This window comes from Sphaeramia orbicularis, chromosome 4, assembly GCF_902148855.1.
Source record: "Sphaeramia orbicularis chromosome 4, fSphaOr1.1, whole genome shotgun sequence".
Classification (NCBI taxonomy): Eukaryota; Metazoa; Chordata; class Actinopteri; order Kurtiformes; family Apogonidae; genus Sphaeramia; species Sphaeramia orbicularis.
In genome coordinates, this window is record NC_043960.1 from 41,086,713 (window position 1) to 41,103,419 (window position 16,707).

Sequence of the window (16,707 nt, forward strand, 5' to 3'; positions counted from 1 at the left end):
TGATCAGCAGGATGATCAAAATAAAGAAAATCGCAACAGCATAGCCATTGCTCTGCCTATGGCTCTCACTCAGGGTGCAACTTTACAACTTACAAAAATACAGAAAAAATAAACAAAAAGGCCAATAAGCATTGCCATACACATATTAAGTCAAAACTAGTACTAACACAACAACCCCGCTGAATTCTTGCTAAATTCTTGATAAAAATAATACATTTACAACAAAATACCCACTACCCATAATGCACTGCGGCAAACATGCCACTGTATGTTTACTGCAATGAATATGCAATATGGGGCATTTGCACGCAGTTGTGCATGTGCTGGGAGGAGAAAATGTAAATATATTAATTTTGTAAACACAAAGTGATTTATCAAACCCGAAAGCAATTTGCTCATAGAAACTGCATCTGTATTTAACACGTCTCAAAAGGAGATGCAAACGGTTTGGGTGTGTAATTGCGCACACATGGCTGTGGTTATTGTTGCAAGGAGACATCGAAATGATGAAACAAGACACACTCCTCCAACGCTACATTTCCATGCATCTGGATCATTTCAGTGCACTGTTCCCATTAGTGCTTGTGTATCCCAGAGTAGTTTATACAGCACATTATCTCCTGTAGCACACGCAAAATCCTCATTTAAATAGGGCGGTCTCCAAGACTTTGCACCTGCTGACATTTGTGCAACCAATCTTAGCAGATCACCCGCAAACCACGGTTCAACCCCACATGCAAAAGTCTATTGCACACTCAAATTAGAACACTCAAATTGAGATCTTAGTAGATCCGGCCCTTAGCCAATCAGGATTGTTTTTATTTTTTGTCCTTGTCCAATTCAATGATTTTTGCTGTGTTGCTGAGTGGCCTTGAGTGAGATAAAGATGTTTTCAGGACTCTAGAATGAATGTAAAGCAGATGATAATGTGCTCCAAATATCAAAAAACATCTTAAAGAAGATGTATGACAAATCAACATAAGTGTTATCAGCTGATTGAAATGTCAAAACTCTACACACAAATTCATAATTGCTGCCTACTAAGTGTTTTACAGCTAACTCCAGTCCTCAGCACCAGCCACCACTGTCTGTAAACAACCTGTCAGATTTTCACTGCAATGGTGCTGAAAATGACCAAACAGCTGTTGTGATCGCTTACAAAGTCTGCTTATGGAACACCTAGAAGCAGAATTTACATAGGTGGTGTCTGAAATGCCGTACTAACGTCATAATTCATAAGCTAACACAGCAGGCAAAATGTTTTAGGATGTCCAAAACTGAAGCATAACCCAGTAGAAGGTCATTCAGTTATTTATTTTCTGAACTGCTTAGACCTCGAGAGGGTCACATGGATGCCGGAGCCTATCCTGGCTACCAGTGGGCGAAGGTGGGGTTCACCCTGGACAAGTCACCAGTTCATCACAGGACTGACAGCAACCCTTTACTGTCACATTCACACCAACGGGGTATTTAGATTGACCAGTTATATTAAGGTATATTAAAATGCATGTCTTGGGACTTTTTCAGGTGCATATTATGCTGTGGACACCTCAGCAGCATAAATATTCCATAATCCACTGCACAAAATCAGATAATACGATGTCTTAAGGCAGACATTATGCACATGGTGGTACTGATGAGATTTACTGGTTACCAAGGTTACATGTTCTCAACTGGCAAAGGAGCTCTTTTTGACATGTATTCAGGTCCTTTGTATGCGTGTCCAAAAAGATTCATCCTTCTGATTACTGACACATCACATACTGTGTGTTTAACTGGTTTTAGAGCCATCCTCATTATTCAGTGTTAGACCTTCAGTGTTTGTACTTGCACTGTTTGATTGTCCACATTTTCTATCAGTTCTCTATTTATTCTTGTAATTTATTATGTATAGTGCATTTGGTCTTGTATTCTATTTTTATTCTTATATTCTGTTTTTTCTGTTTGTCACACTGCTGCTGCACTACAGTTTCTACAGTCTATCTATCTATCTATCTATCTATCTATCTATCTATCTATCTATCTATCTATCTATCTATCTATCTGTCTATCTGTCTATCTATCTATCGTGCACAAAGACCAAACTCCAATTTTTGTCTCTCCGTGTATATAGTTCATCAGCTAATAATAATGATAATAATAATACAGTTTATTTACATAGGGCTTTCAGTTAAAGTGCTTTACAACACAACAACAACGGTAAAAGAGTAAAAGCACAGTAAAAACAGATTGAATGAATGAATGAATGGATTTATTTATTTATTTTTGGTTTTACATCAATCATTGTACTCAGTACATTAATTGTAATAAACATAAAAACTAAAAAAGGAATAGGCTAGAAGCAAAAGCTTATTCTTTTGCCCATCCTTTTCAACTAATGCACTGCATACATCAACTCAAATCTGTACAGCATCGAGCATTCACACCATAATAAAAAAAAAAAATTAAAAAACAACAACAAAAACATATCTACCATCTCAATGCAATATTTCTGAATAATTTTAAACTTAAGGTACTTTGTTTTTTTGTTTTTTTTTAAACTTCACCAAAGGAGTGGATAAATTAAATGTATCATAAAGGTCCATTCCATAATTTCACACCCACAATCCCAGATTCAATAAAATAAATAAAAATAATAATTCTAAATAAATACAATTCCAATAAAATCTAGTACAGGCTCAATAGACACTATCTGCAGTCAGCTGCCTGTTTTAAGATTTTAAGCCACTTCTTAAAGGGATTGCGAAGAAGCATAGTAGTATTTAGGAAAGTAGATTTTTAGGGGCTTGTAAGCTCCTCTGTCAGCAGCAGACTTGTACATCTTCTAGGCTTTACTCTTCAAAAGACCTTTCCTCACTTTTAAGTGTCTCCTGTAAAATCATGGCTCCTTTTGCTTTTTCTGGGTTTAGCGACATTTTCTTTTTATCCCTACTTCAGTACAGTCTGTCTTTCCCCATGCACATTGTGAGAAATCATTCAACAGTGTGCATAGGTGAACGCTAATGGAAAAGTACCTTTCAGACTTTCATTTGTGACGAGCCAGTGTCTCGTTTGAGGAGGCAAGTGTTTATTATGTGCCCTTCCTTCGGTTAAACTGTAAATGTGGCTTTTCATCAGAGTAAATAACACTGCTTTGTCTTATTAAGAATTTAAGAGGTATTAAGACAAGGACATGGGAGTTAAGTGGGCTTGTAGACGTCATCTGATTGCTGATTAAGTCTGCTCGGGTCTGCTTTTATGTCTTGAGTGTATAAATCACAATCAGTGAAGAAATCAGTGGTGAAATCAGCAAAACAGGCCCATTTGAATAGTAACTTTCACAGGGGTCTGTTCCTTACTTTGTGCCTGCGGGAGCTTAAATAAAACATTATTTCAAAGTAGAATTGGGAAAAATTTAATCCAACGGGAGTTATTCCTATGGGGAGTGTGCACGTGACTGAAATGGAAACTAAAGTCTGACAGACCTGTGTCACAGCTGATACAAACACAGGGGTAACTAATAATGGATAATTGCGGCTTTGCTTTGCTTTAATTGTCAGAATGGAAGAATTGCTGAGGCTGTTAGTTCCACCTGTGCTTTTTCTACTTTGACAGATTTAAATGCCTGCTGGTGTTGGAACTGGAACCATTTGGAACCATAAAAAAATAATTATAATGAATTTGTCAAGGCTGTTTTGTTCAGAGAACTGTCACGTAATGTATGACAGGGACAGACTTGATGCTTCAGTGTGTAAGATTTAGGGGGATTTAGGAGGATCTATTTGTTGAAATGAAATCTGTCATTATTGTGTAACCAAAAATGGACTGTTGTGTTTTTGTTACCATAGAATGAGCCACTTATCCACAGATGGAGCAGGTCGTCTTGTTGCATCACCATGTTTCCATAGAAGAAATGATCAGATTTTATATTTAAGAGCAGGTGGCATCCATCATAAAATCTGAATTAATGCTTCACTAACTAAAATACCCTGAATGGATAAAACAGACATGGGGACTTCACCATGACAACAAAAAAATAACAAAAAAAATCATTATACACAGAAACATAGAATGGAAGTTCACACTTTAAAACCCTGTTTCATTTGTATCCATTGGATTCAGATAAAAAAATCATGTCAGTATAATCATTTCACCTCTGATAATTTAATAATGGTTTCAGACGCCACGTCAAGTCAAATAGCTCAATAAAATCTCTTTCCCATAATGGTACTGCACATTTTAAAGAGTTTTTTTTTTTTATTATTTAACCATTAAAGACCTAGAACAGTTTTTTGAGGATTTTCTTCCTCTATATTTAACAAGTGATTTAGCACCATTTATTATAATATTATCCTCTGCATTTTGCATTTTTCAGTCAAAATCAGGTATTTTCCTGTATTTAGTTTACTACCGATGTAGATATTCACAAAAGATCAGAGTAAAGACAAAGGTTTTCATATCAAAACAAAAAAAACAAAAAAAACACCAAAAAACATTGACTGTTTCATCAAAATATATCATGAATTGACCATAAAACAAGTGTCTACAACCACTGTCATTTGTCTAAATACATGGGTTTCATTGATGAATCCACATCACAGAAGATGATGGTGTTTCTATGTTCACTATGGAGTCATTGTATGTCCAAAAATGAAATGTGATGCTGCTGAAACACTGAGAAACTGTGTTTTATCTGAGTTATTTTAATGTTTTGGTAGGATTAGTGGTGCAAAAAATATTAAATATGTTAGATCAATAGATGCTTTTGTTCAACATAGCATCAGCTTCTGTTTAGATCTTTGAAGATGAATAGAAACTACAAAACCCAACTGTTGGGTTGCCCATGTAGGTCTTTATGTTTGAAGAGGCTCAGGTGCAGGACTGCCATCTAGAGTTTCTCTACGTTACTACACCCTCTGTTGCCACCTCCACAGGGAAGACTGGCACCCCTGACAGTAGTTGGAAAAAAAAAACTGTGAGCATTTCCTCAGGACTGATCCATTCTGCCAGTTTCCAACCAGAGCGTCAGTCTGCTCCATCTCAGTGTGTGTAAACATTTATCTGATTCTGCTTCGACTCTTTATGTGTCTTAAGTGCTGTGGTACTTTGACAGCCTCCCACTCACTCACAGATTTGGACAGACACTTTATCCACATTTTGAAGCTGTACTGTGAATGTTTCTCACAGGGATGTCTTAGCCGAGGGGTTTTCGACAACGCATTTATCTTTAAATCAGAGCAAAGAAAGCACTATGAAGTAAGAAGTATTAGGCATTAGGTAAGAAGCATTAGGCATCAGTAACCGTTCAGTCATGTTTATTTCAAGGAAATCAGAGTAAAAGCCTTTGTCAATCAGACTCGGACACTGGAAGGTTCACAAACAGCCGTATATGAAATTCAATATTTTTAAGCCTCTGAAATAAATCTGTATTTGAAATTCACATTATGCATATAAAGGATTTGCACTTGCAAAAAAAATACACACAGACATTATGGGCCTGATTTACAAAGATCGCAAATAACAGGCACAAATTTGCTTGCTCACACTAAAAAATGCGCATGATATTGATTTGCGTGGGACAGGTGATCAGCTAAGATTGCAAATGACAACAGGTGCAAAGTATTGGAGACCACCCTATTTAAATGAGGATTTTGCGTGCACTACTGGCTGTCGTCATGGAGACAATACACTGGAAAAACTCCTTTGAGATATGTCAGCACTAATGGCAACAGTAGGGGTGTAAGAAAATATCGGTCCTGCAATATATCGCGATATTTCATTTCACAATACGGTATCGATATTAAAAAGTACTGTATCGATATTTTTAGGTATTTATTCAAATGCAGATATTGTGAGGTTCATTTTTGTGTTTTTGTTTTTCTTTATTGTTTATATCTTATTTATTGTTATTTAACACTGTTTTATTAAATAATGGTTATTCGAAGCATCCTAATAGCACTTTTTACTGTCTGAGAGGCAGATGGTCGTTCCTTTGTTGGGACTGAACTAAAATACTGTTCTGATGGTAGTTCTGAACTAATAGAATATGAACATTTGAACAGGATCTGAAACTGTAATGTCTGTAAAACAGAATTTCAGTTTGAACACAGGAACATTTTGTGATATAGCATTAGATCCTGTTCTGATCCAATAAAACTGTGTTTAGTATTTGTGCATATTTCTGGTGTAATTCAATTCTTCAAGGAAATAATCTTGAAAAAAAAGAAACAAACAAAAAAATACCTTTTTAACAGTATCGTGATATATCGTGATATATCGTATCATGATCCTAGTATTGTGATTTGTATCGTATTGCCAGATTCTTGCCAATACATACCCCTAGGCAACAGTGTGATGGGTTCTCTCCAGGTACTCCAGCTTCCTCCCACCGTCCAAACACATGCACTGATAGGTTAATCAGTAAATCTAAATTGCCCATGGGTGTGAATGTGAGAGTGATTGTTTGTCTCTATATGTTCAGCCCTGTGATGAACTGGAGACATGTCCAGGGTGTACCCCGCCTTCGTCCATAAGTAGTTGGGATAGGCTACAGCGACCCCCGTGACCCTAGTGAGGATAAAGCTGGTTCAGAAATGAATGAATGAATGAATGAATGAATATTTAAACTAGAAAAGCACTTGGAGAGTGCAGACCTCCGCTAAGGCAGATCAGTCCCCCCCGCCGATCACCACCAAAATTTAATCACTTGTTCCTTGTGCCAGTATCAACATCTCCTGAAAATTTCATCCAAATCCGTCCATAACTTTTTGAGTTATCTTGCACACAGACAAACAGACAGACGGACAAACTCCAGTGTAAGCATAACCTCTGCTGTTCCTTGGCAGAGGTAATGATGTGTGATTACAGACCCGTATATGGTAACGTACTGTACATCCATCCATTTATACATTCTTGCTTTTACACTTCTGGCTGTGCTCTAGTGAAATTTGTTTGTGTGATATCCATGCACTTTTGTGATTTTATACATACATACAGGGTGGGGAAGCGAAATTTACAATGAACATTTAATTGTTTTTTCTCAGCAGGCACTACGTCAGTTGTTATGAAACCAAACATATATTGATGTCATAATCATACCTAACACTATTATCCATACCTTTTCAGAAACTTTTGCCCATATGAGTAATCAGGAAAGCAAACGTCAAAGAGTGTGTGATTTGCTGAATGCACTCGTCACACCAAAGGAGATTTCAAAAATAGTTGGAGTGTCCATAAAGACTGTTTATAATGGAAAGAAGAGAATGACTATGAGCAAAACTATTACGAGAAAGTCTGGAAGATACTATTAAAGAAGAATGGGAGAAGTTGTCACCCGAATATTTGAGGAACACTTGCGCAAGTTTCAGGAAGCGTGTGAAGGCAGTTATTGAAAAAGAAGGAGGACACATAGAATAAAAACATTTTCTATTATGTAAATTTTCTTGTGGCAAATAAATTCTCATGACTTTCAATAAACTAATTGGTCATACACTGTCTTTCAACCCCTGCCTCAAAATATTGTAAATTTTGTTTCCCCACCCTGTACATACATAACCTCTGTAAAATGCAGTTTCTCAGCTTTGCAGCAGCATCAGATATGACCCATTTGGACATTCAGAGACTCTGTAGCGAACGTGGAGATCCCATAATTTTCTGCAACGTTGATTCACCAATAAAACCCATGCAAAAGTGGCTGTAGATGATTGTATTTGGGTTATGTTTTGCTGAAAAAGTCAGTTTTTCTTCAGTTTTCCGTGTTTTTACATAATAACATGTGAATTTACTCTGAGCTTTCATAACTATCTACATGATCAGTAAACTAAACATAAGAAAATACCTGACTTTCACAAAAAATGCAAAGGGTAGAATAATAAATAATGATAAAATACTTAGGAAAGGTTAAATGTAGAGTAAAATTCACTTGAGAGTCACCACAGAAGATTGTTCTAGGTCTTCAAGGGTTAAAAAAAATCTTATGTGCGCCTACGAATCTGGAGAATTAATTAAACTGTCCTTTTCTTTTCACCTACAGTGCTTTGCGGAGCTCCTCCCACAGTGGAAAATGCCTACCTGATTGGTCGGAAACGCTCCCACTACGACATCCACTCCGTCGCACGCTACCAGTGCGCCGACGGCTTCCTGCAGCGTCACGTGCCTACTGCTAAGTGTCGCGCCAACGGCAAGTGGGACCGACCTAAAATCATCTGCATAAAATGTGAGTTTTGCAGCAACACGGAGCAGGAAGGCAGAAAACACGACTTACAGCCCTTTTTCCTTTTGTTAGGCCATTTTCACATTTACATATTGTTATTTTTAGCACGAACACCACTAAAGGGCCTTTGAGTCCAAACCTCCTATATTAACTACCCTCGGGATCTGCCGTCACCACATGTATTCAGGCTCGCCTCTCATTATTAATAATTGCAAGCAAAAAGATTACTGTGGTGGCAGACTGAGTTAAAATCCCCTGGGCTTACTTAGAAGTGCTGGGGTCTGCTTTGAAGTACTTTATGCTTGAGGTGGGATTTTTTTTAAGACCTTTAAAAACTACATTTTACAACAGGTTGACTATATGCAGAATACAGAGAAAGTTCTTTAAAAAACATGAATAAAAACTGTCAAATCCAGATTTAACTTTATATTATATAACGCCATTTCCACAAAATGCTGTGTAAAATCTAAATTTCCTCCATGAAATTCGTAATCAGATTTGTTTTCTTATTTGAAACATTTGATTTTTGACATTTGTTTTTTGTTTTTTTGTTTAAATTTCCTCCTCTGAATAAAATATGGCTTTGTGAGATTTGCAGATAATTTTTTTCTGTTTTTATGTACTATACATTTTGCACAGTCTTCCAACTTTTCAAGAACTGAGGTTGCATAAGCTTTTATACGCTAATGCATGACACAGCATTTTATTTTACTATATCTGAAGTCACATAATTACACAACTTTCATTCACGTTATTTAAGAATCAAATGACAAATGAGCTGCAATTGAAGAGCGTACATGTAATACTTTACCCATTATGATTTTTTAAACTTATTCTGTTGTACTCTTCTTACTTCTTCCTTTCAGAGTTATCTTCTAATAAAAGAAAATGAAGGTAACTCTTGCTATGACAAAAATGCTATTATAATTTCTTAGCATAACTTCTTTCTGAGATGTTGTATTAATAAATATTCAACAAACGGGGCTTTTTATTCTATTTCACTCTGTTCAATATGACAGTAATGATGAAATGGTGAAATAATGTAGCTTCTGTTGAAAGCGATAAAGAATCCTTTTCTTGTGACTTTTTTATCTTCAGAGTTGTTTTTATGGCCCAGAGTTGTAGCATCGCTATCATTTATTGCAGGCAACATTTCTTTGTTGGCAAAATTCAAGAAGGGACAGAATGAACAAATTTGGCAGCACACCCCAGGAACAAGCTTATACTGAGGCTGAGTGGGTGGCTAGCTCACTATGCTCTAGCTAAAGGCGTCCAGTCGACTACATGTGAGATTAATCAGATTCAATGAAAGCGCCAGAAATACTTAAACCTTCCACCGAGTGTATGATGTGTTTTTGTTTTTTTGTTTGTTTGTTTGTTTTTTCCTGGTCTTCTACCTGTTTTCACCTCCCTCTGATAATGTGTCAGGATGCTTCTGATGCCTGATTCATCTTCATCTCATGATTGAGCTATTTTTTAAATTAAAGCAACAGGAATAATGAACATTGAAACCATTAATGCATACATTTCTTCTCCTTTTCTTCTCCTCATCCTCTTGCAAAAACACAAGCAAGAAAGTAGCTGTAAATCATTAAATGGTCGGTACTTATATAGCACTTTTCCACACCTTCATGGTGACCAAAGTGCTTTACAAAGCCTCACACTCATACACCAGTAGGCAGCTGCCACCATGCAAGGCACTACTGGGAGCAATTTAGGGTTCAGTGTCTTGCCCAAGGACACTTAAACATTCGAACCGCCTACCCTTTGGTCATTGGACTACCAGCTCTACCAACTGAGCCACAGCCATCCCATAGATGCAGGTCTTGAAAGTCTAAAAAAGTATGGAATTTCAAAATGCTGTTTTCCAGACCTTGAAAAGTCTGGAATTTTGTGTAAAAGTCTTAATAAAGTATTGAAAAAAGTTTCTCTCATAGTCAAATTTTACAGTATGCTCAAAGGCACATCATTGTGTAAGATAAGACATATACTCAGTGCCAATGAAAACGCAACACTTGAAGATTCTTATATTTTTTTAAATTGATGAGGATTTTTATTCCATAAGCACTTTGGAATTAATCATAGGCCATTTCTATACAGTAAAAATAAAAAATCACATCCAAATTTGTTGACAAAACATAAGGATAAGGAAAGAAACACAAAGACCCCAAAACCAAAAGTCACAAAGCGGTCCCGGAGGTGCTGCAGCTCAATGTAGCAATCCTGCTGTGGTGTGGTCACACGTGCTCGTCCAGGGCGAGGTCTGTCTGTAGTTGAGCCAGTTTCTTCATGCCTCTGTTGACTATGGTGGACACATTGCATCCAAAACGGCGCGCCACCTGCCGAGCAGAGATTCTGGCCTCCAGGAGCCCCATAGCATGGTATCTTTGGTCACGTGTCAGTCTAGGCATCGCTGAGTTATTGCAAATGATGTTCGTGTTTTTCAGCTTGGCTTTATATACAGAACATGACCACTCCTTAACTGACCACAGTTCCTTAAGTTGAGCAGTTCATCGCTGAGCAATGAGAAAAACAAGTCTTATGAATGCAGACAAGTTCATTCAAGCGTGACAATAGCTCAGCCCGTCTCAGGTTGTTAAGAAATTGTCTGGGATTATCTTATACAGGTGAAACTTAAACATATTGATGCAGCTCAGGAACAATAAAACATACTCAAGTGTTGCATTTTCATTGGCACTGAGAAAACATGAAAAAAACATAAAAATGAGAAAAGCACTCGGAGAGCGCAGACCCCCGCCAAAGCAGATCAGTCCCCCCCCCATCAACACCAAAATGTAATCATTTGTTCCTTGTACCAATATCAACATTTCCTGAAAATTTCATCAGATTACTTCCATAACTTTTTGAGTTATCTTGCTAACAGTCAGACAAACAAACCACCCCCCCCATCCCCCGATCACCACCAAAATTTCATCTTTTGTTCCTTGTGCCACTGTCAACTTTTCCTGAAAATTTCATGAAAATCCATCCGTAACTTTTTGAGTTATCTTGCTAACAGACAGACAAACAGACAAACCCTGATGAAAACATAACCTCTGCCGTTCCTTGGCAGAGGTAATGATGTGTAATTACAGACCTGTATATGGTAACGTACTGTACATCCGTCCATTTATACATTCTTGCTTTTTATACTTCTGGCTGTGCTCTTGTGAAACTTTGTGTGATATCCGTGCACTTTTTTGATTTTCATATGTTTTGAAAATGTTTCTGTCAGTAAAACATAATTTACTGCGAATTATGCATTCATTCATTCATACATTTATTAAAATGAACTTTTCTATTACACACAACAGGTACATTTTCAACCACAAAAGTAAGAACACAAGCAGAAAAGTGCATAAAGTCAAGGTCTTGGGAGGATAAAAAGCAGTTTTGAAAAAGCCTAGAATTTTTATTTGGATAAAGAGCAAGAACCCTGTAAAGAGGAGAGAAAAATAATAATGATAATAAAAAGATAATCAGAAATAGAAAATGAGTGTACTTTAAGGTAAAATCTTTTTTGCTGCTTTCCCCAATATGAGGTAATGTTTTTTTATGCAATGCTTGCCTCCCTGCAGAACTTAATTCAGTTCATTGTTTTTTAATTGTCCGGGGGCAGGAGGCCATGAATAAGCTGTGTGATTTTTATTGGTGCAAAATATGTTCCCACTCTGTTATGTTTAGTGTCTTCAAAAGCATCACTGAAACTCAAACAACTGGATTTTCTGATTTCCAGTTGAGGAAAAAAAAAGGAGTAAATCTCCATATTGAAGCCAAACACCCACTTAAATAAACATTTATATGTGAAGAAGTTAAGATAAGTGTGGAAGGAAATGCTAAATCTTGAAAATAGACACGTCTCTACTGCAGCTCTCTCCTCTCAGTCCAGTCAAAACATCAAATACAGATACAGACATCCTGATATTCTGTCATGCTGTCATGGAAAAACAAAACCACTTTTCCAAACTTCCATTTCCAGAAATTGGAATAAAGCAGGAGTGTCAAACATACAGCCTGTCTGCCAAAACCAGCCCACAAAGGGTCCAATCTGGCATGTGGGATGAATTTATGAAATGCAAAAATAACACTGAAGATATTAATAATCAATGATGTCAAAATCATCTTAGTTCAGGGGTCAGACTAGTAAAATAATAGAATAATTACCTATAAATAATGACACCAATCATTTTTCTCCTTGGTTTAATGTGAAAAAATTTAATTACATGAAAATATTTACATGTACAAACTATCCTTTCCCAATAAAATGTGAATAATCTGAACAAATATGAACAGCCTGAAATGTCTGAAGAAAAATTAGTGCAATTTTAACAATATAATACATCCACTGTGATCTGTAACTTGTGTTAATTATTAGCTGAGACTTTGCAATTATAAGAAATATCCAGTTGTATATATTTGTTCAGGTTATTCACATTCTCATCATGTTATTTAATCATTATTATTTAGTTAATTTACCATTTTCGCACAAAAACAAGGAAAAAATTTTGACTTGTCATCATTTATTGGATATTATGTTATTATTTTACTAGTCCAACCCATTTGAGATCCCAGTGGACCAATGAAAAGTGAGTTTGACATCCTTTGAGTAAAGCATCACATCCAAATTGCATGTGGCAGAATCTGATCAGCAGTTGGTGATTACACTGTGATTACAGTCAATCATGTATTTATTTAACCCACACACACACACACACACACACACACACACACACACACACGCCTGTAAACCTGTAATTAGACAAAAACCCATGTCAAAGGCTAGATTTTCTAAAACACAGAGAAGTGAAAGATGTAGAAGTGTCCTGTCCTCTCTACTTCATTGAAAGGGAATAATGGTATTTTTGCTCAGTTACAGAAAAAAAAAAACCTATCAAGCGCCAGAAGAAATACATGTTCTCATTTTTCAGCAGAATTTGGAGAGTTAATTTATCAGCTGGATCAACATCCCATGTGTCAGTGCTCCCTCAAAACCCCAAAGTGAACTGAAAAGCTGCAGTTTCAGTTTCCCTGCAGTATTTTATTCATGTAATTCCTCTAGTTAAGAGAGAACACAAAGCCATGAAGCTGACTATTGCTCACACGTGTTGATATTTCTTGAGGTCAGCCCAAAAATGGTAATAATTGGGTATGGTTCTAAGGATGAATTTCATATTTTAGTCTTCAAGATGGATCCCTATGGACATGTCCAACTCTTACTGTATGTCTTTTTTCTTTCTATGACTGTCCTTTACTTTCTCTAATAAATCATCCGCCTCTCTGTTTTGTTTGTTTTTTGTTCGGTGTCCAGCCCGGCGAGCCCACCGCTACCGCCGCCACCACCACAAGGGCAGGAGGGAGCGCAGGAAGCACAAGAGGCATGGCCACAGAGAGGGAGGCCACCACGGAGGAGAGGCGGGCCAGGGCCACGGCCACGCCCACTTCTGAACCAAAAACCACACCTCCTTCTCCTCTCCTGTCCTGCTGCAGTTTGCCTGTCTCCCTGTCATTCCTCCTTTGCAACACTACTACTTGACAACTTTACCGGCCCCTCCCTCCTCCCTCCTTCCCTCCCTCTCTCCTCTCCTCTGCTCTTACCTGCACTGCACCACCCCACACTGCCCAGCTCCACCCCCTCCAACCCCCAGCCCCGCCCCTGGCTCTCCGAGTCAGCCTGTATCATAGTCAACTGTGAGGCCTGCCAAAGTGCTGCCAGGCGCCACAGAAAGAACAATAACAATCCCTTTGTACTCTTTTTACTTTTACTCTTTATGTTACCGTCTTAATCGTCTGTCTCTCACCTCCCTTCTTACCTGACCCACTTACTCTCCCTTCGAGCTCGATGATGACCTGAAACATGGGCCTACACTGACCTGTTTTTGGGGGGAAAAAAATCCTTTGAGACCCACACCGAACATTCTTCGGAGACAAGTGGTTTAGTACAAACTGTAAATAGGGACAACATCGCTAAAAATGCCGCATCAAAATCAGACGAGTCAAGGAAGGCGTCCATGTTGTTGACTTAAGCCTTTGTGTTTGGAGCACACGTTATTTTTACAGATCTTAGTGTTTATTTCTTGACTCTGCTGCTTTTGGTTTGCTCTTTGTAAGACATTGTACTTGACTTAAAGCGACATTGAGTTCTTCTGAAAGCGATTTAATTGATTTAGTTTGGATCAGAGGCTGTTGTAATTGAATTATTTGATTGTTAGCGTTGTATCTTCATGTCAGTGTGAGACAGTTACTTTAGATCAGATGCTGAACCCCCAGAGGAAAATGGAAAACACGTCACATCTTATTTATTTCCATCACATCGCATCGCATATCAGTCCTTCGTACAGCTCTTTTTGTGTCAGCCATTCACACGTCACCTGTGTTTCATCTCTCAGCTCAGAGCAGCAGTCCCATGTTTTGTTCGCCTTTTCTCATCGTATGTGTCATTGCAGAAAATGTGAACTGCATATGTAGGATTCAGAGTGTTGCAAAAGCAGTCCTCGCTCGTCTGTTTCTCCTTTAGTTTGGAGTCTTTCCTCTCTGACCCGATGAGAGGAACCGATACTGTCAGCCAGGCATGAGAGATACAAAGAGAGACGAATAGGGTTATCTTTATATGTCAAAGGAAGCACAAGAAAAACATACATGTCATAAAAGCAGATACAGTGTCTGCCAGTGAGGTGAGATAATCCCTACCTGTTCAAGTGCATCTCTGTTATCTGTCCAGTATGTGCAAATGGCCTTAGTTTTCATTTTCCTGTCAACTGACCTGCTCCGGCTGTAGAAGAATGACTGTTCTTTCAAAAGCAGTAAGACTGTATTTTAAGATACACATATTAACCATTATCTAGATGGTTAAGGTCATATTTATTAGTTGCATATTAGCTTTTTATAAGTCATTATAAAGGCCTTATTAATGCCTTATTCTACAAGATTATCAGCAGCAGTTTGACACTTTCTTGCTGAGAATGAAATCTCTAAGCCTCACATTAGAGCAGTATTTTTCAACCTTGGGGTCGCGACCCCATGTGGGGTCACCTGGAATTCAAATGGGGTTGCCTGAAATTTCTAGTAATTGAAAAAAAAACAAAAACAATTACTAATAAAAAATATTTTTAATGATTCAATATATATTTCATTATAATTAAAACCACAAACTTTTCCTAATAAAAGTCCAGTTCAGATTAAATGCAGGATATAATATCTGAGAGGGCATATCTTGATTTACCCAATCATGTGACCGCGTGCGTTACTACGCTTCAACCTGCCCGGACACAGTCACAGTCTGAAAACCAGATCGAACAGAGAATGGAACGATTTCTTCGCCCACCTGGACCCACTTAGATATGTCCAAGAGAAACTGAGAAGTAAAAGGTGCATTATTTACATTATATAGCCTAAATGTCATCTAAAAATAACATTTATTGGCAACATCGTATATGGCAAACTATTACATGATCAAAAACAAATTCACTTTAGCAAAAAAAAGTCTCCGTTTTGAATGTCTGGGGTCAGCAGAAATTTGTGATGTTAAGAAAAAAGGTTGGGAACCACTGCATTAGAGGGATGAATGTAGTCTGATCTGTTGAGAATTATCTGTACACTGTTAACTCTTGTACTTTTGTGTTTTGTTACATAAGAAAAGGCCTTATTCATATGAGCATTACTAATGCTCAGTATTGTCAAGACCATTACAGACACTTTTTTATGGAAAACAGGAATGAATTCTCCTCTGTTTATTTCATGTATGTGTTATGTAAAGTATAGCACCACTTTCAGACCACATTACACAGCCTAGATTTTCAAAACCACAACATGTAAATGTGCTTGAGTTGGTTTTTCTTTGTTTTAATTCCTCTACAGTCCTCTACAGAGAGATCAGTGAGTTAAACTGTTTTCGTGGACGTCAGCAAACTAGACGTTACATCACATCAGGAAATTATGGAAAACTGCTAATGGCTTTATTCCAGAATATGTGCTTTATAATGACTAAAAAAGAGCCACTATGCTGCTAATATATAGCCCAGCCAAAAAAAAAAAGTCTCCACCTCAATTTAACTAAGATTGTAGTTTAGATTCTGTTGGATAGATGCAGTGATTAATATGTTTCAGTTCTTTAACTCTAACTGATGCAGTGAGTAGCTTCTCATTTCTTCAACAACCATCAGTTTGATAGAGAGCATAAAGATTGGTAGCCTGGCCAGCCGTCCGGTTTTCTCAGTCTATCCAATACTGAGAAAACAGTCTGGAACTGGGCCATTCGCTGTGAAATATGCACTATCTATTCTATACCAACTAATCACAAGACTGGGGCGCGGGTGTTTTGCAATGCGTCACACACACAGATTTCTTTTGTTGCGAGTCAAAGTCAGTTCCAAGTCCGCAAATCTCTTTACAACTGTTGTCGGTTGTTTACTTGATTCAAAAATAAGGACTGAGTTACAGATTAGACCCTGCATTCTTAAATTTCTCTGACAAAAGCGACAGTAATCATTCACCAAAGTTCCTACTCGACCACCACCACC

At 37.6% G+C, this 16,707-nt stretch overlaps 1 protein-coding gene across 1 annotated transcript in view; it reads left to right on the top strand.

Annotated features, from left to right (window-relative positions):
* Positions 1-13,819, top strand: part of ncanb (neurocan b) — a 212,827-nt gene extending 199,008 nt beyond the window's left edge. Inside the window, exons 14-15 of the mRNA XM_030132949.1 lie at positions 8,012-8,194; positions 13,500-13,819. Of these exons, the coding sequence (XP_029988809.1) occupies positions 8,012-8,194; positions 13,500-13,636 (320 nt within the window). The 3' untranslated portion in view covers positions 13,637-13,819. The remainder of the gene's footprint in view (positions 1-8,011; positions 8,195-13,499) is intronic.
* The last annotated feature ends 2,888 nt before the right edge of the window (positions 13,820-16,707 follow it).